Below are 24,722 nucleotides of genomic sequence, written 5' to 3'. Positions count from 1 at the left end.
AATGGTTGACAAATCTTTTTAACTTGATTTGGCGAACAAATAAGATGCCTAATGAGTGGAGGAAGAGTACTTTGGTGCCTTTATATAAGAATAAGGGTGATATACAAGATTGCACAAACTATCGTGGTATAAAACTCATGAGTCATACTATGAAACTTTGGGAGAGGGTGATTGAGTCTAGGTTGAGGAAGGTTGTCATGATATCGGAGAATCAATTTGGTTTTATGCCTGGAAGATCAACTATGGAAGCTATACATCTTCTTAGACAACTTATTGAAAGATATAGAGAGAGGAACAAAGATTTGCATATGGTTTTTATTGATTTAGAGAAGGCATACGATAGAGTACCTAGGGACGTTCTCTGGTGGACAATGATGAAGAAAGGTGTTTCTCTCAAGTACATTAGTATAATTAAAGATATGTATGAAGGAGTAGTAACCAATGTCCGCACTTGTGGAGGGGTGACAACCAATTTTCCGATAACGGTTGGGTTACATCAAGGATCTGCTTTAAGCCCTTTCCTATTTGCGATAGTGATGGATGAGCTTACGAGATCAATTCAAGAAAATGTACCGTGGTGTATGTTGTTTGCTGATGATATTGTTTTGATTGATGAGTCTAGAGCTGGGGTTAATGCTAAGTTAGAATTATGGAGACAGACATTGGAAGCTAGAGGTTTTAAGTTGAGTAAGAGTAAGACTGAATATATGGAATGTCGGTTTAGTAAGCAACGAAGTAGTGATGGGAGTGTAGTGAAGCTTGGTGAGCAAGATATACCGGTGAATGATTGTTTCAAATATTTGGGATCCATCATTCAAAAGTATGGAGAAATTGATGGAGATGTAAATCATAGGATAAAGGTTGGGTGGATGAAATGGAAAAGTGCTACTGGAGTGCTGTGCGATCGTAGAATGCCATTGCGGTTGAAGGGAAAGTTTTATAGGACGACTATTAGACCCGCTTTACTATATGGTACGGAATGTTGGGCTGCCAAGAGACATCATATTCAAAAAATGAGTGTAGCTGAGATGCGGATGCTTAGATGGATGTGTGGAAATACAATAAAAGATAAGATTCGGAACGAAGAGATACGTAAGAAGGTAGGTGTTGCACCCATTGAGAATAAGATGCGAGAGAATCGTTTACGGTGGTTTGGACATATTCGGCGAAGGCCTAATGATGCTCCAGTTAGAAGGTTGGAGAAATGGGAAAATATATTAGTTAAAAGAGGTAGGGGTAGGCCTAGGAAGACTTGGATGGAGATGATAGGAAAGGATATGAATGCTTTGAACCTCACCGAGGACATGGCGTTGGATAGAAATGATTGGAGGAAAAGGATTCATGTGGAAGACCCAAAATGAATTTCTTTTTTGGTTCATATCGCTGACCCCAATTGTTTTGGGATGAAGGCGTAGTTGTTGTTGTTTTTTTGTTTGTATTAAAATTGGGAGTTCTTTCGAATAGTTTTTCATATGGAGATGTATTTTTTAAGGATGAAGATATCATTCTATTTATCAAGTAGGTTGATGTTAAAGTGGCTTCGGTCCAAAAGCTTTTTGGAATTTCTTTAGAAATAAGAAGTGTTCTAGTGGTTTCTACAATGTGTCTTTGTTTTCTTTCGGCTAAATCATTTTGTTGAGGGGTTCTAGGACAAGATTTTTGATGGCAAATTTCATTTGTTTCTAAATATTTTTGAAATTCATTTGATAGGTACTCTCCACCCAAATCGAATCTAAGAATAGAGATATTACCTAAAAATTGATTTTTGATAATCATATGAAATTTCTTACAAAAGGCGAAGACATCGGATTTTAAGTTAAAAAAATAAATCCATACATATCTAGTAAAGTCATCAATGAAGGTAACATAATAGTAGTATTCACCTTTCGATATGACCGGAAATGACCCCAAACATCCGAATAAACTAACTCAAATGATCTTTTAATAAAAAGCGTTCTATTCAGAAAAGGAATAGATCTCATTTTTCCAAAAATACAATTCTTGCAAACAAAATGTTTCTCATTACAAAATTTCTTTCCAAAAGGAAAAAATACATTTTTGAGAAGCTTGGATGTCAAGTCTTTGTTGTTAAGTTTCAATATTTTTATCTTGGACATAGTTACAAAAAGAGTTGGTAGGGAGTTTTAAGTTGCTCATGTAATAGAGATCTCCCCTCCTATAGCCTTGCCCAATTTGCTTTCCGGACCAGAGATCCTGTATAGAGCAACCCTTAGTTGAGAAGTAGATTTCACATCCATGATCACATATTTGAGAAACGAAAAGAAGGTTCAAATTTAGTTGAGGTATCACCTTTACATTTGGCACAAAGAATTTTTTGGAAAAACTTAAAGTTCCAAAACTTTTGATTTGTAAAGGCGTGCCATCGACAATTGAAACATAAGAGGTTTTTGAATTAGGACATAAATCAGATAATCCATTCTCATGAGGTGTCATATGAAAGGACGCTCCAGAGTCAAGAATCCAAGAGGACATACCTGAAGGAGAGGAGGTGGCAATGGCGGCACCCGATGTAGATGGAGTAGATGAAGATTTGAGTAGCATTTGGAGTGCCTCAGAAAGTTGAGCAAGAGAAAAGGAATCCCTTCCTTTTGTTGAATCTTCCTTCCTTGGTGTGCTTTCTTCAACGAAAGCAACTCTTGGCTTTGGAGCTTCATTTATCTTTGGACAATTGGGCCTTATGTGCCCCGGTTCTTGACAATGATGACATATGGCTTTCTTATAGTTGCCATTATAGTTATTTTGTCTTCCAAAATGAGGAGGCTTATAAGTCCTAACATGATTTCCGGGTTTGGAAACGGCTAAGACTTCATCTCCCCCTTTTACCATGCCAAGACGAGTTTCTTCTTAGTATATTTCAACATCTTCTAGGGGAATAGACTTAGATCTATGGAGGAGAGAAGATCTAACTTGATCATACTCCGGTCTAAGCCCATGTAAAAATTGAAAAAAGTGTTCTTTTTTCCATTTGTTGCCTTCTAAGTTCAACATCCTCACTATCTACCCATTTGGGTTCTACGAGGGATAGCTCATCTCTTAAGGGACTAAGAGAGCTAAAGTAATCACGGACACTAATGTCCCCTTGTTTAATGGTGCAAATCTTTTCTTGGAGGAAAAATTGCCTAGCGAGTTTTTTTTGAGTGTACATACCTGTCATGAATAACCATGCCTCGTTAGCTTTGCGAAATTTGACAATATTTGCACAAATGTTTAGTTCCACGTTATTCATAAACCATGCAAGTATTTTTGCATGCTTACTATCCCAATCTTCAATCAACAATTGATGTTCTTCAATGGCTTTAATTCGTGCTCCTCCTTCTAAAGCTTTCTCTTGTCCTCCTTCCATTTTGGCGAGTTAAAGTTGAGGTTTCGGAATGGTGCCCATCACATAACCCCAAAGTTTTTTGCCTTTGAGGTTGTTCTCCATATTGGACGCCCAAACCAAGTAGTTGGTACCATTTAGCTTGAAGGTGAGATCAATCTTGTGTTCACCTTCCATGGTGAAATAGACATAGGAGAAGCTAGAAAAGATATGCTAACTTATAAGGAAACTCAAGTGAAAAGGGAATTTGACAACAAAAGCACAACTTTGTCTGATACCATGTAATGAAATAAGCGAAAATAAATACAATGTCCTATAATGGACATTCACAAGCAAAATGCAAAGAACAAGTCCACGATGGACAAACACAAGGCCAACAATAGCTTGTAAAAAGACAAAATCTTATAAAGCAAGAAATGGGCTCATAAAAGCGACACATTACAAATGGGTTTACCCCTTTATTTATAAGCAAAAGAGTGAGAGAGAGAGTTGGAAAAGAGTAAGAGAGAGTGGGCATTGGGAGGCCCAACAAGGAGTCATTGGGACCCCCAATGCATTATGCATTTAAAAAGAAAAAGAAAAAGAAAAAGAAAGAAAAAGAAAAAGAAAAAGAAAGAAAAAGAAAGAAAATAAAAGTAAAAGACTAAAATGCCTCTATTGGGCAGAATTACATAAATACCCTTTATCAGGTATGATGGGATATCAATTAGTATATATATATATATGTATTTATATATATATACATGAATACATGTATTTTAACACATGAATCCATGACAAATATATATACCATTTTTACTGGTAAACCAAACTCCCACTATTCATATGCACCATTTAAAACAACAAATAAAATCAACATTGTGTGCATTTTTAAATATGTATTTTCACTTATCACATATTTGCAAAATATGTTTTAATAAGGCCTTATCACTTCCTGAACATTTTGGATCCATATATATCCAGATTCAAATCATCATGAATTGGACTATCCAATTCATATTGCATACAATGCATTAGCCTTATGATATTTAATTAGCTTTCTACAAACCATTTAAGGAGCTTAATCTGTGATGATTATTTATCATTATTATTTACTTTGAAAAGAAAAACTTAATTGTGCTCTCACTTTTCTTATGCATATCACTTTATCAATGCAAAACATCACATGCCAAACACATGTATTATTTTTTAGGACCAAACACGAGTCCTTTAATGATTTAATCAATTTGATATGAATTATATCCAAACATGATAAGAGAATATTTTTCATATCATTACAATGATTATATCAAAGGTTATAAACTCATTTTTAAGAATCTCGACATATCAGATGAACACATGAACCGTTTGATCCATATACAGATCTAAGAGCAAGTTCATTGAATTCAATTCATATCCAAATCTGACTTGAGATATTCTCATCAAGCCAAACAAGATAGGCATCAAGTTTATTGCAAAATATAACTATATTTCATACAGAATTTGACTATCGTTTAAATTTATATGATTTCCATCTAAATCAAATGGATATAATACCATATCCAGACATAGAACATATCCATTTGGTTATGCATTCGATCATGGGTCATGCAGGATTTGACTATCATCCAAATCCATGTCATTGACATACCCATTCCAATGGATTCATATGAGTCATATATAAAATTCACTTGAGATGTTATTATCAAGTTAAAATTTGAACTTTATGCAAGGCTAAAATGCTCAAGCAAAACCATGAGTTATATAGGATTTGACTATAGTCTAAATCCATTGTATGCATAGATCCAAAATATCCAACACTGAACTCTTCAGACTCATCACATAATTCTGTAACAAATTATGAATCATTCATACAGCATAACCCTCAAGATATTTTTGAATTTCATTATGCTATTATGGATTTTACATATCCACATCAACTTGAGATATTATCAGGACATTCAAAATATGCTTGATACAAACACAAAATTAAGCAACTCTATGGATATAAGCTTGATACAAACACAAAATTAAGCAACTCTATGGATCCGAACTGATTATGTATCAAGTTCATTCATATGCTTAATTTTGAGTCACTATGATTTGACTGTAGTCCAAATCATAATTTACAAGCTCAAAACTTATCCAGATTCACCATAAAAAACTTGACTAAGCTGAATTCATGTATCAATGAGATCTAAGCATGGAATGCCAATAAAGCATATCCAACAAAATATGCAGTGTCAACATAAAGCAATCCTGGATCCCATACTGTAATATGGATCCACATACAATATGATACTCTTTTGATCCAATATAAAATTTGGACCAAGACTATTCAAAGCACATAGAAAAGTAAAACATTCCATAATTTCATTATGCTTATTAAGACCCATATCTAACATGGATCTTAAAATATGTTGCATGAGTTTGAGACAAATTTTCAGTTTCAATTCACATGGACAAATACATTAGATCTAACCCATTCAGTCAAGATTAATTATCATTGACTTGAGCCAAGCAATCAAAATTAATTCTCATTTATTTAAACCAGCCAATATAATCAACATTAATTATTATTGATTTGAAGCAACCAATTGAAAAGAAGTCGTTATTGGGTCTTGGACCCAACTTGTGTATGTATAGGACCTGACCCGATCCATGTACTGAACCGGGTCAAGATCCAGTTATTATGTAATGTAATTTAAGATGTCAGATGGTATTTTCGTACCCTAAAATTATGTACTCAATATATTATTAATACATTGATAAACGCAGACTGAGAGCCTCTTCTTCCATTATTTCACTCCTTTCCCTACACAGCTGAACGTGAAGACTCCTTTTTCTAATATGTTATCAGAGCAGCGTGACTTCTGGGTGTGAAGAGCTGTCTCGACTTCATTCTGTCAACGTGAAAAGTCGACTTTCTCTCCTCATCGGCAGATTATTATCCTTTTTCTTTTTCTGTCAAGTTATTCTTCCTCTTCTACTCCTTCCATCGCAGATCTGAATCATATTCAGTCTGCTGTCACCTAGTGGATTCTGTTTCTATCTTCCTTTTTTACGCAAAAGTCAAAGCCGAGTCCTATCCTCTCACGTGATCTGCCTAATCACGTGAACCTGGTCCTTCTTCCCTTGTTTTACTTTCTAACTCTTCACGTGATTTGCTTAGGCACGTGAATCTGATTCCCTTTCTCCTGTATCACGCAAAAGCCGAGCTTCCCTTTCTATTCCTTTTATTCTTTATACCTGCTGGTTATCTGTCCTTTCTCGTTCCTTCTGTCCACACAAGCTCTGTATTATTTGCCTCACATAACTGAATATTATTTCAGATCTACTGTGTGGCTTACGCAGTTCTGAAATAGTATATACGAACATCTATTTCATTTTCTATCTGAATATTATCTCATTCCCTGTCAAACTTTTATTCTCTGTCATAACTTTCTTTCATATCTCTGTGCCGATTTCTGTCATAATTTATTTTCCTCTCAAATGGATTCCCCTCATCTGCAGTCAGGCCTCTCCTCTAACTTTCTCGGTCAACTAGTCTCTGAAAAATTGAATAATTCCAACTTCTTAACCTCGAAAAGACAGATTGTTCCGTTTATAAGGAGTCATGACCTCTCTGGTCATCTGGATGGATCGGTCCCACCTCCTTCAGAGTTCACTTCGCAGGAAAAGACGGACGATAAAGGGGCGCAATCTATTGTTCTTCTCAAGAATCCAGAATATGTTACTTGGATGAAAATAGATCAATCGTTAGTGGCATACATCACTTCAACTCTCTCATAAGAGGTTCTTGTAGCCATTCCTGATGATTGTTCGGCCAAAGAGCTGTGGGACAAGCTAGTTCAGACATATTCGCAGATCTCTGAGGCGGGAATCATGTTTCTCAAGCGAGAATTTCAAATGTTGAAGAAAGATTCCATGTCTATTATGGAATACCTAAACAAAATGAAAGGCATCACGGATCAACTGGCTATTGTGGGGTGTCTCATAGTGAAAATGATAAGGTACAACAAACTTTGAATGGGTTGGGGCCAGATTATCATGTTATGACGACAACTTTATTATGTTTACCAGAAATTCCAAAGTTTGAAGTCCTTCGTGCCAAACTATTGCAATATAAAATGACTCTGAAAGGATCTTCTGAAGACATTCATGGACATTCAGGAACCCAAGATGTGCTGGCCACGGGAATGACTTATGGTAGAGGTAGAGGAAATTTCTTTCGAGGAAAGGAGGGCCAAGGGAGAAATACTTTTGGAGGTCGTGGTATACTTCCAATGCCCAATATACAAGGACAAAGGCCCATTCCCACCTACTTTTTATGTAATAAAAAAGGGCATATTAAAGCAAATTGTTGGTTCAACCCTCAAAACAAGGGAAAAACTCGACAAGCAGAGGCTAGGAGGGATGGAGAAGTAAAAGAGTTGCTGTTGGCAGCCTTGACAGGCTTGAATACGAAGCAAACTGATAAAGGCACTTGGTACGTCGACTTCGGAGCAACGACTCATGTCACGGGTGATGCGGGTAAACTCTTTAATCTTACTCCATATGTTGGTAAGAATAACATAGTCACAGGAGATAGTTCTCATCATTCTGTCTCACATATTGGAAATGCCATTATACCCATGTCCAAGTCCTCTCTTAATCTTCCAAATGTTATTCATGCTTCTAATATTCAGAAGAACATTGTTTCTGTCTCAAAACTTGTTGACGATGTTAATGCTTTAGTTGAATTTACTCCCTCTTCTGTTTATGTTAAGGATCTTCGCACGAGGAAGACATTCGCTGAGGGAAAAAGATGGGGCAACATGTACATCTTTCAAGAAGATCTTTCCTCTGTTCATTCTGACTATTCATCCTTGAAGCCTCACCAACATCAATTTCTCGCTCCTTCTGAGTTTGTGTTTGCCATTTCTGAATGTAATAAGCCAAGACTTTGGCATAGTCGTCTAGGTCATTGTGGTCGTCATTTTATTGAAAAACTTGTCTCGAATAATCTCATTCCTAAGTCCAGTCTGAGTTCAGAAGTCATTGATATAAAGTGTTCTAGTTGTCATTTATGTAAGAATCGTGTTTTGCCATTCAATTCCATTAATAAGAGAGCTTCAAGGCCCTTTGAGGTCATATGTTCTGATGTCTGGGGTCCTGCCCCAATTGCTTCTCTTTCTGGCAGTAAATATTATCTCATTTTCGTTGGTAGTTATTCACACTATACTTGGATATTTTTCATGAAGCATAAATCAAAAGTTTTTGGATTGTTTCAGAAATTTCATTCCTTTGTTCAAAATCATTTCTTTACCAACATTCTCAATTTCCAATGTGATGGAGGAGGTGAATTCGCCTCTAGTGACTTTGTTAGCTTTTTTCAACATAATGGGATAAAGAGAGGAGTGTCTTGCCCACATACACCTCAACAAAATGGGATTCCTGAGAGGAAGCATCGACATTGTTGAGAGTGCAATGAGTATGATGCACGAGAGCAATCTTCCTATAACACTATGGACTGAAGCCTTTCATTCCACAGTTCATGTGATAAATCGACTGCCCAAGACCATTTTAGAAAATAAGTCACTATATTTTTCTCTATTTGACATACAACCCGATTATCATGAATTACGTGTGTTTGGATCTATTTGCTATGTTCACATTGACATCACATTTAGACATAAGTTTCAAGACAAAGCCTTAAAGTGCAGGTTTATGAGATATGCTGAAGACTACAAAGGGTATAGGTGTTATGATTCATTGAGTAAACGCATCAAAATATCGAGAAATGTAGTTTTTGATGAAATGAATTTTGATGATCAACCGCCTAATTCAAGTCTTCATGTTGTTAACTCAAGTCCCAGTGTTGAGGTATACTACCCATGGTTAAATTCAGAACTCTTCTCCAGTGCTAAGGAAGATTGCCCAACAGACTGCACTCAAAAGGAGATATATGAAGAATCAACAAATGCAATTCAAACAGAAGAGATTGTCACACAAAACTTGGATCCAACAAGGTATAAGGGTGTTGTATACACCCGACGAGAGAAAGAGCCATCATCCATTCCTTATACAGATACGGGTCCTTCTGACCCTTCTCCACAGATGATGGATATCAGAAGATCCTCACGGATTCGACATCCGCTTGACAGGTGGGTAAGCTATAAAAAATTTTTATTGGATTTTCAGCTATTCTTGACGTCCATAAATAAAGAGGATGAACTTCTCATGTTCTATCAAGCTGCAAGTTCTAGAAGATGGGTCGAAGCAATGAATGAAGAAATGAAAGCCTTATATGATTGTGGGACATGGGAGATTGTGCCTAGACCATTAAATAGAAACGTCGTTGGGTCAAAATGGATATACAAGATAAAGTATAAACCAGATGGAAGCATCGAAAGGTATAAAGCTAGACTTGTAGCCAAGGGATTCACACAAGAACAAGGACAAGACTTCGATGAAACTTTCAGTCCTGTGGTTAAGATGGGAACCATTCGTATTGTGTTGAGTCTAGCCATTGAACATGGATGAACATTGAGCCAGTTAGATGTAAAAAATGCATTTTTACACGGGAATTTAAAAGAGGAAGTCTACATGGAACAACCCACTGGGTATGCAGAACGAGACGCCAAGCAATATGTATGCAAACTAAAAAGGGCACTCTATGGATTGAAACAAGCTTCTCGTTCCTGATTCGAGAGTTTTTCACTAGAGATACAAAGACATGGCTTTTCTCGGTTTTTCTGGATTACTCGTTATTCATTCACAATGAACGAGATGTCACTACTTTTCTATTGATATATGTAGATGATATCATCATCACAGGGAACTGCAAAAGTCACATTGAGGAGGTAAAGAAGTTATTAAATCAGAGATTCAAAATGAAAGATTTGGGGGAGCTGCGGTATTTTCTTGGGGTGGAAGTTGATAAAATATGTGATACACTCACACTTACTCAACACAAATGCACGTTGGAAATTCTCAGCAGGGTAGGCATGACAGATTGTAAGCCATTAGCAAGTCCAAGTGCCATTCATCAGAAACTGAGTTCTAAAGAAGGGGATATATATGGAGATCCCACTAAGTATCATAGCATAGTTGACATGCTATAATATCTAACTTTTACTAGACCTGATATAGTGTATTCGGTTAATCAGGTGTCTCAGTTTATGCATGAACCTCATGTTAAAATGTATCTCCTAAAAATCATTATTGTAAATATAAATATATATATTTATATATATTTACCCGAAAGGGTATTTTTGTCATTTCTTGTTTTGCGCATATTCCCTTTTGGAATATGTTGTAACTTTCTTTTTATTTTTTTATTTTTTTGTAATTCTTTTTTTCTTTTTATTTTTGACATTTTTTAATGTGCATTGGGGGTCCCCCAATAGAGTCGTTGGGCCCCCCCAACGGTCACAAATGTGACCGTTGGGGGCTCCCAACAACTCCTTTGGAGCCCCCCCTTTTGCACTCTCTTGCATTTGTATAAATAGGGGTGTTCCCCCCTTGTATTTCTAAGGCTTGAGAGTCTCAAGCATTTGGTTCTTTCTATAAAATACATGCCATTGTGCATGTTTATTATTTTTACGCTTTTGCGTACTTTGTTCAAGTGTTGTGAGAGTGCCTTCGTGCACATCTTTTCTATATTATTTGTGCTCGTTTGCGTATTGTCTTTTCATAGACAATTTTACACCTCATACGTCGCATATGGAGGCAGTCAAACGAATACCTCGTTATCTGAAGGGTACAATTGGTGATGGGCTGATATACAAGAAAAGTGAATTAGATCCAGGCGGCGGCCATGAGATTATTATTTATGCTGATGCTGATTGGGCGGGTGATCCAGATGAACGACGATCAGTATCTGGTTATTGCAACTTCATTGGATCAAACATGGTATCTTGGAGCAGTAGAAAACAGAAGGCGGTTGCTAGGTCAAGTACTGAGGCTGAATACAGGTCGATGACAGCTGCCACTGCTGAAGCCACATGGATAAGGCATCTCCCAACAGAAATGGGAGAACCAATTGCTCGGTCACTGCTACTGTGTGGCAATCAAAGTGCCATCAATATGTCTTTCAATCCCATTCATCATAGTCGAGCAAAGCATATTGAGATAGATCAACATTTTGTTAGGAAAAAGGTTGAAGAAACGGAGATTGAGTCCATGTTTGTGCGAGCTGAAAAGCAAGTTGCTGATATTTTGACCAAAGGGCTGACAAAGGACAGATTTTGGTTTCTAAAAGGCAAGTTGTTCATGGTCCAGGACCATGCACAACTTGAGGGAGGCTGAAAAGAAGTCGTTATTGGGTCTTGGACCCAACTTGTATATGTACAGGACCCGACCTGATCCATGTACTGAACCAGGTCAAGATCCAACTATTATGTAATGTAATTTAAGATGTTGCTAGAGGGTATTTTCGTACCCTAAAATTATGTACTCAATATATTATTAATACATTGATAGACGCAGACTGAGACTCTGACGTCTTTTCTTCCTGCAGCCTCTTCTTCCATTATTTTGTTCCTTCTTTCCCTACACAGCTGAACGTAAAGGGGATTGATTTGTACTTTAGTCCATCTAGTTTAAGCCAAGAAAATCTAATATTTAAACACTGGATTTTATCTGGTCCAACTTGACCAAAAAATGGTTTAACTAGATCAAACTATCTCAACTAGGTCTATTCAAATCCAATCCGATTTGATTGTATCTGATCCAATTCATACAATCTCGAATAATGCATTAAGGCTCATCTAGATTGAATCATCAGAACAAGCTTAAGTAACTTTGCCCTGATTCTGATCCAATTACAATAAGCATGACTTAGCCTTATTCAAATCGATTTGACACAATTCATCAGGTTTGAACCAAAATGCTGAATCCAAACCGATTTAGTACGAGTTGCATAAGTAGGATAAAATCTTCTAAGTCTAAACATATCCCATAGATCCAACTTGATGTAAATAGATCCAATCAAGTTTACACGATCTGATATGATCTAACCTTGGACTTAAACTAACCATAATTGAATCTATCATATTCGACACTGAGTCATCAATTCTCCCAGTTTCAAATGATGGATCTAATTTGGTTACTAATACAATCCAATGGATCTGATTATGTCAAATTTTGGATCAATATATACAATCCAATCCAGAATGTATGATCTGATCCAAAATGACTGAATCAATCCAATCCTAGTAATGATGATACAATTTTAGTCGATGGTTATCCAAGTTGTTCATTAGAACCAACTCAATTTTATATTTGTTACATCTCTATCAATCCATTTTTCTAAAATAAATGATAGAAATCATGTCAAGACCATATTCATATCATAACATGATATAAGCATCAAACTTTCAACACATAATCATGTATAAGCACCCATTCAAAGATACTGAAGTGACCCATGCATCATATACAACATAATATGAATTTGATTATAATGGATCTCAGTAATTGTTTTGGGTTTGATTAAACATACATATAAACCTAAATATGATTAGATCCATATACCCATAACCAATTATATTATAGTTTGATATTACTTGCCTTACTAATATCACAATTATTTTATTTGCCACTTGCCTAAACATAGAGAAATACTAAGATTAATAAAGCGCTCTAGTAATTCTCATAAAATATTTAATTGATGTATTTTGTGTTTCTATTCTAGTTCAAGAATATAACAAGAGTTCTAAACTTGCTATTATTCCCAGAAAATAAAACTCATGCAATTCATAGCAAAATGACACTCCAGGGGGTAATCAACAAATCAGAGACCCCTTTCTGCAATAACAGAAAGTTTAGAACCTTGTTTCTGAAAATCCGACAGTCAATGACCCAATAACAAAAAAACTGAATCTTTCTGAATTAAACAAAAAAGTGAAACCAACTTTCTGTAATTTCAGAAAAGTCAGTGTAGCACTTTCTGAAAACTAACAATCAGAAACCTCTATTTTAGAATTTTCCAGCACAAAGGTAGTTTCTGAAAATTAAAAAATAAATAAATAATCTGTTGAGAAGAGTTTTGAACTTTTATGTTAAAATAATCAAAGAGTGAGTCGGTGACCCTCACTCGCTTATAATAAAAAATAAACAGTGGGTCTCTGTTGAACCAGAGTTACCGGAAGCGCCTAGGTGCATGGGGAAGCGCGCTTCCCCAAAGCATGTTTTGGAAGCGCGCTTCCCATAAATGGGAAGCACGTTTCCCTTTTATGGGAAATGCGCTTCCCCCTCGCTTCCCTATTTTTTCATTTTTTTATTATTTTATTTTATTTTTTATTTTTTTTCGCTTCCCCCTCGCTTCCGGTTCGCTTCCAAGGCAGTTCATAACTTTCTTCTAAGTCATCCCACACTTCTTGCTTCTTAAAATTTTGAAAGTGCCTCGCTTTTCGCTCCCGCTTCCCGTATCGCTTCCCACTCTCGCTTCCTCGACTGGTAACTCTGTGTTGAACCCACTCATTTTTTCTTTTCTTTTCTTGCGACTAAGCACTGGTGACGAGATTTCCACTGCAGCTGCCTGCCAGGCAGCAACATTCCGTTTCCGGCGAGGGAAACAAAGCCTTCGATGACCCAAAGGCCTACAAATGCACTGCCTCTAGCTGATACCCTAAGGCGGTCCCTTTTGGCGATGCTCCGCTAGTGCCATTGCCGGACGTCGATACTTGAATCGCCGCTACTGGCGATTCGATCACTCACGGGGATGCCTTCGACCGGTCCCCTTTAAAGCTCCCATTAAAAGGTTTGAGAAAGAGTGAAGCCGTTTTTCAAGCAAAACCAGGGTTATTCATGCTCAGGCCAGACTACCCGGAGAAGGCTTTGCCAAGGGTTTTGAAGCCCTTGACCCGCCATTTTACGGCGACCTACCCCTCTTCTTTTCCTTTATAAACGAGGTTTTTACCCCTCTTTTGGGCAATCAGACACACACCGCCCAAGTGGTGATTTCTGAGCACCCAGAAGGTTGTTCTTTGAGGGTTTATCTTTGTCAGCATCTATTGATGACTCTGCCGATACCCAATTTTTCGACTACACCGATGCACAGAAAATCCCTTTTTTTGATTCTTGATTTTTTATCGTCTCCCCCCCTTTTTTTGTATGCAGGAAACTCAGTCACCGGGTTTCCTCTGTTCACCGAGATTCCGGTGACCATCTTTGGCGGGTGTTGACCACCGAAAAATCGAACCGGGTATATTATCAATCTTCTCCCCTAAAAAAGAATTTTTTTCTTTTCTGTAATATATTCTTAATATATATTATGTAAAAGAAAAAGTTCTTCTGGTTTTCACAAACAGGATTTCTTTTTTTTTTTTTTTCATTGTTTCACACTGCCTTAGAGCAATATTTGGAGTTCTTGCACGCCAGCAACGCTCGGCGGCTTCCGGCGACCCACAAAAAATATTTTATTTTATTTTATTTTATTTTTTCTTATATATATATATATATATTTGTTACACTTCCCTGCCTTTTTTTTTCAAGGAAAAAGGCTTCATAATAGTTGCCGAAACACTCCTACTGCGCTACTTTTCAGTGGTTGTCTTTGAAATGCGCTGACCACCGAAAACCGGGTATGTGTCATACCCTACTCTTCGGTTTTGCACAAACAAGAATTATGTTCGCTGTTTGTCGAAAAATTAAATGTGGACTGTCCTTTTTACGCTAATTATTTGTTTTGTTTTTTTGAGATTTGCGGCGATTTTTTCTTGCGCGAAGCACGAACATACCTGTTCGTTTCGAGCACCGATAGGGTCTGCCGAACTGCGCTCTGATACCATTGATAGAACTTGTGGAAGGAGGGTGAACCCGAATCGAGGGCGTACACAGTTACACACGAAATCGCCAAGGGCACTGGCTTTGAATCACAACCTCTATCCTTCCGGTGTAAGATTTCTATTTCCAGAAATCTTAACTCTATGTTTTTTTCATCATACATAGAACCGGCCCTTAGGCCCTTCTTATAATCCTGAAAGGGGTCTGGATTTGGGTGTGCCCAAAGGAGAAATGCCCCTTTGACTCAAGGGTTGCAACCTTTAGATTTATGGGACGCATGTAACCATTGGAGGTGTCCTTTCCCAATGGTTACCTCATGGCCACAACCTTACAGTTTGTTCCAGGTAGGCTAGATTTCTTCTTTTGGTCCAAGTCCCTTTTTTTTTCAAGTTGGAGTTGCTGCTTTGAGTCCCACTTGACTTAAATGCAAGGTTTTAAAACTCGCTGAGTCAACTCGGTGACTCGGCCCTCCAGCGAGTCAACCTGGCAAGGCAAACTCGGTTTGCGAAGACTCGGCTGCTGACTCGGCTTGACTCGGGCGAGTTCTGGGCACTTTCGTCTTTAAGAAAATTTGAATGACTTGTTCCTGCTTGTGTAGTTTCTTTAATAAATGTCAGCCACCTTACTGTACATTGATAACATTTAGCAACCTGTAAGTGTTCATTTTCAAAGAACAAATAGCATAATAACAATAGGCTTACCAACTTAATATAAAATCACAAAATTAGTAACAGTCTATGGGCATTTTTTTCCAACTGCCATGCCGCTACACAATGATTAGAGTGCAATACCTTTGTTCTAATAAAGCATGTAAAAAAAGGTCATGTTCGGTTACATTCACCATAAAAGATAGAACACCTGATTGCAGTGAAAATGTGTTTTATATGTGATTCCACACCAAAAAATGATTTCTCAAAAATGAGGTAGTCCTCAACAAATTGGCTTCTGATTGATCTTTAACAGTAAGTTGCTGACAAATTCAGTCACAATGCAAGTGATGTTTTGGAAGCATTCATCTTTTGTCACTATCTCTGATTTTCAAATCATCTGTAACAAATGCCAAAACTATCTAAGTTCCCTCACTCTATGTTTCCTGTCGTAGTTTTCTTCCCTAAGTCGTCGATCTCACGATGGTACCACTTATAATACAAACAATCCACTTTGCAGATTTTATTGACAAGTTTTTTGCTAAGTAATGTGATTATGATTCTTAATTGTCATAAATAAATATTCGTTTTGGCTTTTCATTTATCTGGGAATAAGTCTTCAATTTGCAGATATTGCCACCAACGGCTAAAGATTATTTGTAAGAAAATTTGAAAGACTTGTTCCTGCTTGTGTAGTTTCTTTAGTAAATGTGAGATTTGAATTAAGAGCAGTTTTACTTATTAATCAATTAAACTAGTAATTAAGTCATTCTACAAACTTTTATATGTTTAAATGACAATTTATATACTGTCTTTCTTTTAAAATCAAAAGTTAACAAAACCCGGTCCGAGTCACCGAGTTAACCCGCCGAGTCACGAGTCAATAAAGAACGAGTCGAGTCCCGAGTCACTGGGTTTTAAAACCTTGCTTAAATGCAACAAAATCTGCAACTTTCTTGCAAAATGCACCATAGGTTATGTTTACAGGCAGTTACTCGAAAGCACTATGCATCTGTTTTATTACATTATCATAAAATTCCAAAGAATTGATGGTGATAAATAAGAGCTTATTCTCACCATGTCACCTTTCTGGAATAGGGATAGCAATGTCAACAGTTTTTTGTTGTTTTGCACATGGCTTAGAAGATCTAATTAGATAATAACCTATTCAGATTCAAACTCTAGCTCTAAAATAATACCTTTTACTAGGGTTGTACATGGACAGAAATGTCTTTTGGTTCGAGACTAAGGCTTCATTGAACCAAATAGATGAAATTTGCTACACTGAATATGCTTTGAATGTGATGCTAGTCATTTAACCTGTTTACATAAAATTCAATGGTATAATTTCACCAACTGGTATCTTACTACTGTATTTCCTTGATAGTGTCAATTTGTTTTAATTTTTTGGAGGTCATCTATAATTGGTTATTGGAACCACACATCTGTCATAATGCCCTGATATTTCTGAAAAATATCATAACATGCTTAAAAAATGGAAAAAATAAAAAGCATCTCAATTGTTTTAAAATTCCCAATAACTTAAATTGTCACGATGTTATCCTAATACTGTCATGTTATATGAGGTTATTATGATGCTAACCTAAAACTTTTAATGGTGAAAGTAAATATGTCACATATATGCGAGTGTTGGCACAGGGTATGACACAAAAATTTCTAGAAGGATGGATATGGGTATATATGTAGGATTGGAAACATATATGGATAGGCTTAGGGGTGAACTTTGTATGACCAAGGCACTTCTGTTGTGTTATTTTCAAATCTGATCCTCAGATGTATTTAGCATGGCCCATTTCCTAATAATCAACACATAAAAAAATATGATTTTTGAGCCTTAAATATTTGTGAAAATCTTGGGCCATTGATTTTCAAACCCTATCAAAACCAGAGTTACCGGAAGCTTCTTAGGTAGGTGGGAAGCACACTTTCCGGAAACTCGCTTCGGAAGCGCGATACTCCTCGCTTCCGAAACTTCATGGGAATCTCGATTCTCCCATGCTTCTTCTATGCTTCGCACACACATGGTATTTGTTTCCTATATGCTTTTATCACGTTTCTTGTCATGCTTTTCATGTATTTCCTCCCACTCTTTCACTCACTTCCATGTACTTTCTCTAAATTGGTAAACATCATTGTTAGATTTTAACAAAAAAACTCTCTTTTACTGAAAAATCATGAAATATAAAATGATCAATTTTATTTTAGGTTTTATTTACTTCTTGTTAGATTCCTATTCAGTTACCATATTGCTTCATTTTTTATTTATATTTCGCTTTCAAATTGATACTTCGCTTCCCGCTTCCTATAAATTTCAAAATGCCTCGCTTCTCGCTTTCGCTTCCCGTATCGTTTCACGCTTCCTAGTTTGACAACCTTGATAAAAACCTACTCATATGTCGGAGTTGGATGACCCAAGAGTTGATTCCTATAAAATGAGACATGTAGATCACATCTGTATGGTCAGCTTTCAAAAGAAAACAAAATCCTGAAAATGTTTGTTTACACATAGTTCACACCTAAGTCACACAGACTCGGCTAAAAGGTCGACGCCCCTGCGTCGATACGCCCTGACACAGGTGCGGCTTGAGACACGGTCAACTAAGTTTCGGACTCGGTCAATGCACCAGGGCCGAGCCTGTCCACATTTTGGACTCGGTCAACTTTGACTGAGTCTATTTTTGTCCATTTATTAAAATTAATTTGGACTCGGGTTGGGTTCGGATCCGGACCCGACCCGGATCCAAGACGATATCGGGGTCGGATATATATATATATCTCTCTCTCTCTCTCTCTCTCTCTCTCTCTATATATATATATATATATATATATATATATATATATATATATATATATATATATATATATATATATAGCCGTGTCCCCGTGTCCAAAATTTTTGAAATTGCTCCGCACTCGTGTCGCACCCATACCCGCACCCGTACCCACACCCACACCCATGTAACATAGGTTCACACCTACGCCCTACTGTGTGTATGCACGTGTATATTTGTGTGAGTGTGTGTAGGTACAAAGAAAAATGAAAAACTATATGTTACTCTACATATGAAGTTGTAGACTATGAAGTTGAACTAAGATATATTAAAGTTATATAATTAATTAACAAAAATAGTATAAAATATAGATAACATTGGATGATTTTTGTTCCCAAGTGTTGACTACTTGTTGACCGGATCATAAAATAGACAAATTGAGTTGAGTAAAGTCCAAACCCTGATTACCTATTCCCGAAGTACTTGGGTACTTCGGGTATGGGTACCCATGTTACAAAAGGCAAGGCGAAAATCCAATTAATATGCCACTTCTTGTATTGATATATTTTCCCCCCTTTTTTTTAAATTCTTTAAGAAATTAACCTTTAAATTTTCCCTAGATATTCCTTTCTAATAAAATCCCGACAGTGAGATTCCTCATATGAACCCAATCAAAGTGATGTAGGCACTAATTATGAACTCGACCAACTTCTCTTCTTCCAAGACGATCCACACATAGAAATATAGGTATTGTCTTCACCTAGGTGTTCTAGCTGCTTTGTCTGCTTAATGAACTTGCAATAATCATTTGAAACATGTGGTTTTTGCTGCTTTATATGATGCTTTTCCTGTTTGTTATTCTTGGCCATTTCTTTTTACAATATTTGCTGGTTTTACTCTGCAAGTTGTATATTAAATTATATTTCGAATCTTTGATACTGAGAATATTGTACTTTGTGCAGGGAAAGTTATATATGACTATGGAGATTTGCCGTGGTTTTGACCAGATATACAAGGAACATCTTGAAGGAGTGTATGTTTGCTTATACTCTATCCTTTCTGGACTTCCTGTTGATTGATTTTTGCAAGATCAACTGCTATCTTTTATCTGGGATGTGTTCCATCCACTATGTTAGAGAATGTGACTGCATTTTGTAGATTCCTGTGCTTAAGCCATTTGATCTGGACAATATTTCATCCCTACTGTAGACAGCATTGCAGCATTTCAGTTTTCTGAGGATTCTTCATATGGAAAAAATATAAAAATGTGCTTCATAGGTTATGTCAGCTGTAATGCGTGCAGAACTTAGTTTGAAGACCCTGTGGGTTTGACTGTTGATATGATGGAGTCGACCCTCTATTGGGTGAGCACAGTTAGTTGACCGAATCTGCACATATCTACTGGCATATTTTTTACTTTGTAGGTTTTGATTACACATGATCTATGTCACATGGGTGCGGGTGCGGCGATGCGGCACTTTAAAAAAACTTGGGTGCAGGGGTGCGGGAGAGCAAAAAAAAAAAAAAAAATATATATATATACATATATAATTTTTAAGTTTTAACAGTTAAGACTAATGAAATAAAAAACAATTATCATAATATTATCAAATCAATTCTCATCATGCATGCAATAAATCAAATTAACAATATGCAATTCTATTCTACATCATAAAAACTAACACCACAATTAAATCAACTTAAATATATTATAAAAACAATCAAATAAGTAAAGCAGGAGTAAATTATACAGTAAACTAACTAAAGCAAACAATGCATAATTACATACCAAAACTATATCCTACACAATGTATATGACGATGAGGTAATAAATCCTAATAATTTTATGCTTCATCATCAAATGTATCATAAGAAGAAAGACTGAGCTCAGAAAAATTCATGTTTGTAATATTGAAATCATGCTCTCCCTCTAAGTCACACTCGTTTGAGTTTACATCCCAAAATTTGGATGATCCTTGTCTGCATTACAAATCCAATTTGAAAATGTTAAATACAAGTATATTTAAATGAAAAAACTAAGAAATAGTCAAATAACTAAGAAAACAATTAATACCTGTATTCATCATTGATTCATGAAAGTAGTCGAATATTAGAATGAACATATACTAAATCCTTTGCACGCATGTTGGTGAATTTGTTTCTTTTTATGTTGTGGATTTGAAAATATGTGTTTCAATTTCTTTCGCAACAGGATAAATCAACAGGCTGAGATAGCAATCTCAATGCAGGATGTTGGAGAAGAGATGTTTATGATCCAAATGTTGACTATCATGTGATAAAATCTATATCTTCTTCCTCTGTCGCTAGTAATGCCAGTTCATATAATCTCTAAGATGCAAAATTTTCAAAGTCTTGTGTGACTTGATTTAGAATATGTGATTTTGGATAAAGTTTTGTCATACACATATTTCTATGCCTTCATAGCTCTGAGTCTAAATTTGGAGGGACACGATCAATACCACCTTCTTGCCATATTTTTTGTATAATATTTTGGATTAAGAGATTGTGCAATGCAGTGCAAAAGAGTGTTGCTTTTATCCCATCTTCTGAGTAAAATTGAATGAATATGGTTAAAAAATTCTTAATCATCCAATGCAGGATTTTTTCTTTCATACTTGAAAATTACAACTTGTCTTTTTTCAATCATATTATCACACATTTCATAAACTTTGTGAAGCATGAGCTCATCCATATCAACTTCTCTTAACATTTCCGAAATAGGTTATGTAAATTGAATGAAGTATACGACTCTGTCCCAAAACTCTTCATCAACAATTAATTTTTTAAATTCTTGAGTCTTGACAACATCATCATCACGATAAAATGTTCAATTCTCATCAGTCACCATGTTAACCAAAGCATTCTTCACTTCCTTAATCCTATTCACCATCACAATTATGTACGCAAAACGTGTTTCAACGACCTTCAGCAATTTCAGGTCAGAATGCCTATTAAATATATCATTAGCATGATGGTGGTTGGCAACACAATTTTTAATGCTTTTGACATTTTTTTCTAATTTTTCAATCCATGAACATAAAGCATATGCTCGTGAATTGTCTTCTTCTTTGGATTTGCAGATGCTCTTGAGGGCCATATTCAAGTTGTGTGCTACATAGGGAGTCTAAAAAGTATAAGGATACTCACTCTCCAAATTCAATGTTGCACTTTTACAAACTAGAACGTTGTCTATGAAGATTTTCATTACTTTCTGATCACCCACTTCTTTTATTACTTCTATAAACAACTCCTTCAAATACTCAGTATTTTTATATTGCTCATATGCATCAACTGCTTTCAAGAATATTGGTCTACTAAGCGAAGAAAAAATGAAATTAATTAGTAGATGCCTTTGAATATCTATCCACCCATCAGAAACAATGAAAACTCCATTTTGTTCCCATGGATATTTTTTAATCTTTAGCAATCTCCCAACATTTGCTCTCTTTTGTAAGAAGTGTGGTTCATATTTTTTCTGAGCTTGGAGGTATATAACAACTCAAATTATAATTTGCCAAAGAAGTAACTAAATCCTTTCAATAAAGATTTCTAGCTGCATTAAATGTTTGTGAACTAGAATAAAAATACCTCTCTACTTTTCTATCCATTTTCTCCCTTCCATATGTATTAAATGATGCTTGTATCATTCTTCTCCTTCTACTTCCTACATCCACTTTTTTTTTTTTTGAGCATCTTTTTGGTGGCTTAAAAATGGTACACTAATTGCATAAGAATCACTTATTGTCTTCCTCTTCTCATATTCATCTTGTATTTTCTTGTATTGTCTTCACATTGCCTCATCAACTCTTCTGCATCCTGAAATGCCATGTCCTTTATTTTCAATAAATGAGCATTAACTCTTGTGTAAGACTCAACAAAATCTCTTTCACAAAGCTTGCATTGAAATCTCTTGTTTCCACCACCTCTTCTACTTTTTGCAAGCTTATCCACATGTGCCTATAGTGGCTCCCCATCGTCACATGTTGCAGCTAACGAACTTGAATCAACACTCCCACTATAACTACCATCAACACTAGCAACAAAACTCACATGCGGGGATGAGGATGGTGCAAGTTCTTTCCCTTTATTCATCATTTTTTGTCCTGAAAACAAAAAAATGTTATATTAAAATCAATTATAGACACAATCAAGATTGAAAATATTGAGTGAAAGGTTAATAACATATACAATAGTAGACTAGTAGTAGTACCGTATGTATAAATAAATACCGAAAGGTACAAGAAAAATATATAACAATAATATTAATGCAACTTGATCTATCTAAGTATTTAACTAGTAACAAAATTTTAACAAATTTTAGGCAGTAGACTAGTATGTTACTAAAATTTTAACTAGTAACAATAACAAATTTTAAAAATATCTAAGTATTTAACAATAACAATAGTAGACTAGTAGTAAGTTAGTAATAAAAAAATGAGTATTCAACCAAATTTTAAGTAACAAAATCAGTAATAACAATCAAATTACTCAACATCAAGTCATGAACAAATAATACACATTATAAGCAATCATATGTCACAGGAAAAACTCGGTTCGACTTGGCTAGGCTTGTGAAAACTAAGTTCGGCTTGGCTGGGCTTGTGAAAACTAAGTTCGGCTTGGCTGGGCATGTGAAAACTAAGTTCGGCTTGGATGGGCTTGTGAAAACTCAGTTTGGCTCATTAATTGGGTTCAGTGAGCTAAGGCAGCAAAATATTTTTTGACAGACCCCCATACGGGCTATACGATTAGGATTCGAACTTGCAACGTCCCAACAGATATATTATGTATAATATATCTTTGTATAATGTTTATATTACATAGTTTTTACACGTAAAAACTCTTAAAAGATAGATTTTTAAGAAAACGAGCCAGCTGAACTGAGTTTTCCTTAAAATGGGTAAATAATTTTTTTAAAAAATGGGCAACAATAGTGTTTAGCTGAGATTAAGAGAGGGAGAGGTACACAGGAAGGGGGAAAGAGATTGGGTTGAGAGAGAGAGAGAGAGGCACACAATATGAAAAAGGGAACAATATAGAGAGAGGTAGCCGAGTGGAGAGAGAGATTGAAGGAGAGAATGAGAGAGAGAATGCGTACCTTGGAGATGGAGAGGAAGCGTCGCGCTCGCCGGATGGTGGCAGCTCATAGGCGTCGGGGTGTCACAGACTCAGGCTCGCAGCGTCGGGGTCGGGAGACAGGAAAGAGGGAAAAATTGTTTTGCCTTAATCCTCCAAAGCCCATTTCATTTGGCATTTTTTTTAAAGTCCAAAATTTGAATATATATGACCCTGGGTGCGTTGACCGCACCCAGGGTCAGGTTGATTGCACTGGGTGCCACACACACACCTAGTTGGCCGAATCCCTGTGACATAGGTACCTACGTTGGAATTGCAAAGCCTAGGTGGTTTTTTTACACCTAGGCTGTTTAGGAAGACTGATCGGTGCCTTGAAAGCTATGGGTCATCATTGCGAGAAAAACACTGAAAAAACAACCCATTTAGCATATTTCAGGCTAGGTGCAGGCCTACCCAGAGTTACCGGAAGCGCCTAGGTTTTATGGGAAGCGCCCCCCTTTTATGGGAAGCGCGCTTCCCCCGTGCTTCCCCCACGCTTCCCCCATTTTTTCATTTTTTTTTCGCTTCCCCCTCGCTTCCGGTTTGCTTCCTAGGTCGCTTCCGGTTCGCTTCCTAGGTCGCTTCCGAGACGGTTCAGAATTTTCTTCTAAGTGGTCTCACGCTTCCTAAATTTTTGAAAGTGCCTCGCTTCCGCTTCCCGTATCGCTTCCCACTCCCGCTTCCTCGACTGGTAACTCTGGGCCTACCACTTTGGCTAAGCCAGCTAGTTGGATGGTCTTAGTTGCTTGACTGCTCCCTGATTAGTTGCTGACCAATGAGTAGGTGCTGGGTGGGGACACTTTTGTTCCCCCTCCCCTTTTCAATGTTGGCTTTTTGAGTAAACAAGGTTTGTGATTTTTTCATATTTATTCTGATAAGCATGTATACCGGTTCATTGATAGTCCATAACTTCATATGTAGATCATATTGTAAAATGTAGTATAATTGTGCACACACACACACACACACATATTTATATATATTTCCATGTCCATGTACCCATCTTTTCAGAAATATTTGCATTTGTGTTATACCCCATATCCATGTGACAGGTTT

General features: G+C 36.5%; 1 protein-coding gene across 3 annotated transcripts in view; it reads left to right on the top strand.

Annotated features, from left to right (window-relative positions):
• Nucleotides 1-24,722, top strand: part of LOC149836950 (dynamin-related protein 5A-like) — a 56,578-nt gene that overhangs the window by 24,922 nt on the left and 6,934 nt on the right. For all 3 annotated transcript variants that reach the window (XM_090005689.1, XM_090005690.1, XM_090005691.1), the window contains one exon: nucleotides 19,493-19,563. In XM_090005689.1, coding sequence (XP_089861815.1) covers nucleotides 19,493-19,563 — 71 coding nt within the window. The remainder of the gene's footprint in view (nucleotides 1-19,492; nucleotides 19,564-24,722) is intronic.

This window comes from Nuphar pumila, chromosome 5 (assembly GCF_984573655.1).
Source record: "Nuphar pumila chromosome 5, dmNupPumi1.hap1.1, whole genome shotgun sequence".
NCBI classification, from domain to species: domain Eukaryota; kingdom Viridiplantae; phylum Streptophyta; class Magnoliopsida; order Nymphaeales; family Nymphaeaceae; genus Nuphar; species Nuphar pumila.
This window is presented reverse-complemented; position numbering and strand designations above follow the sequence as displayed.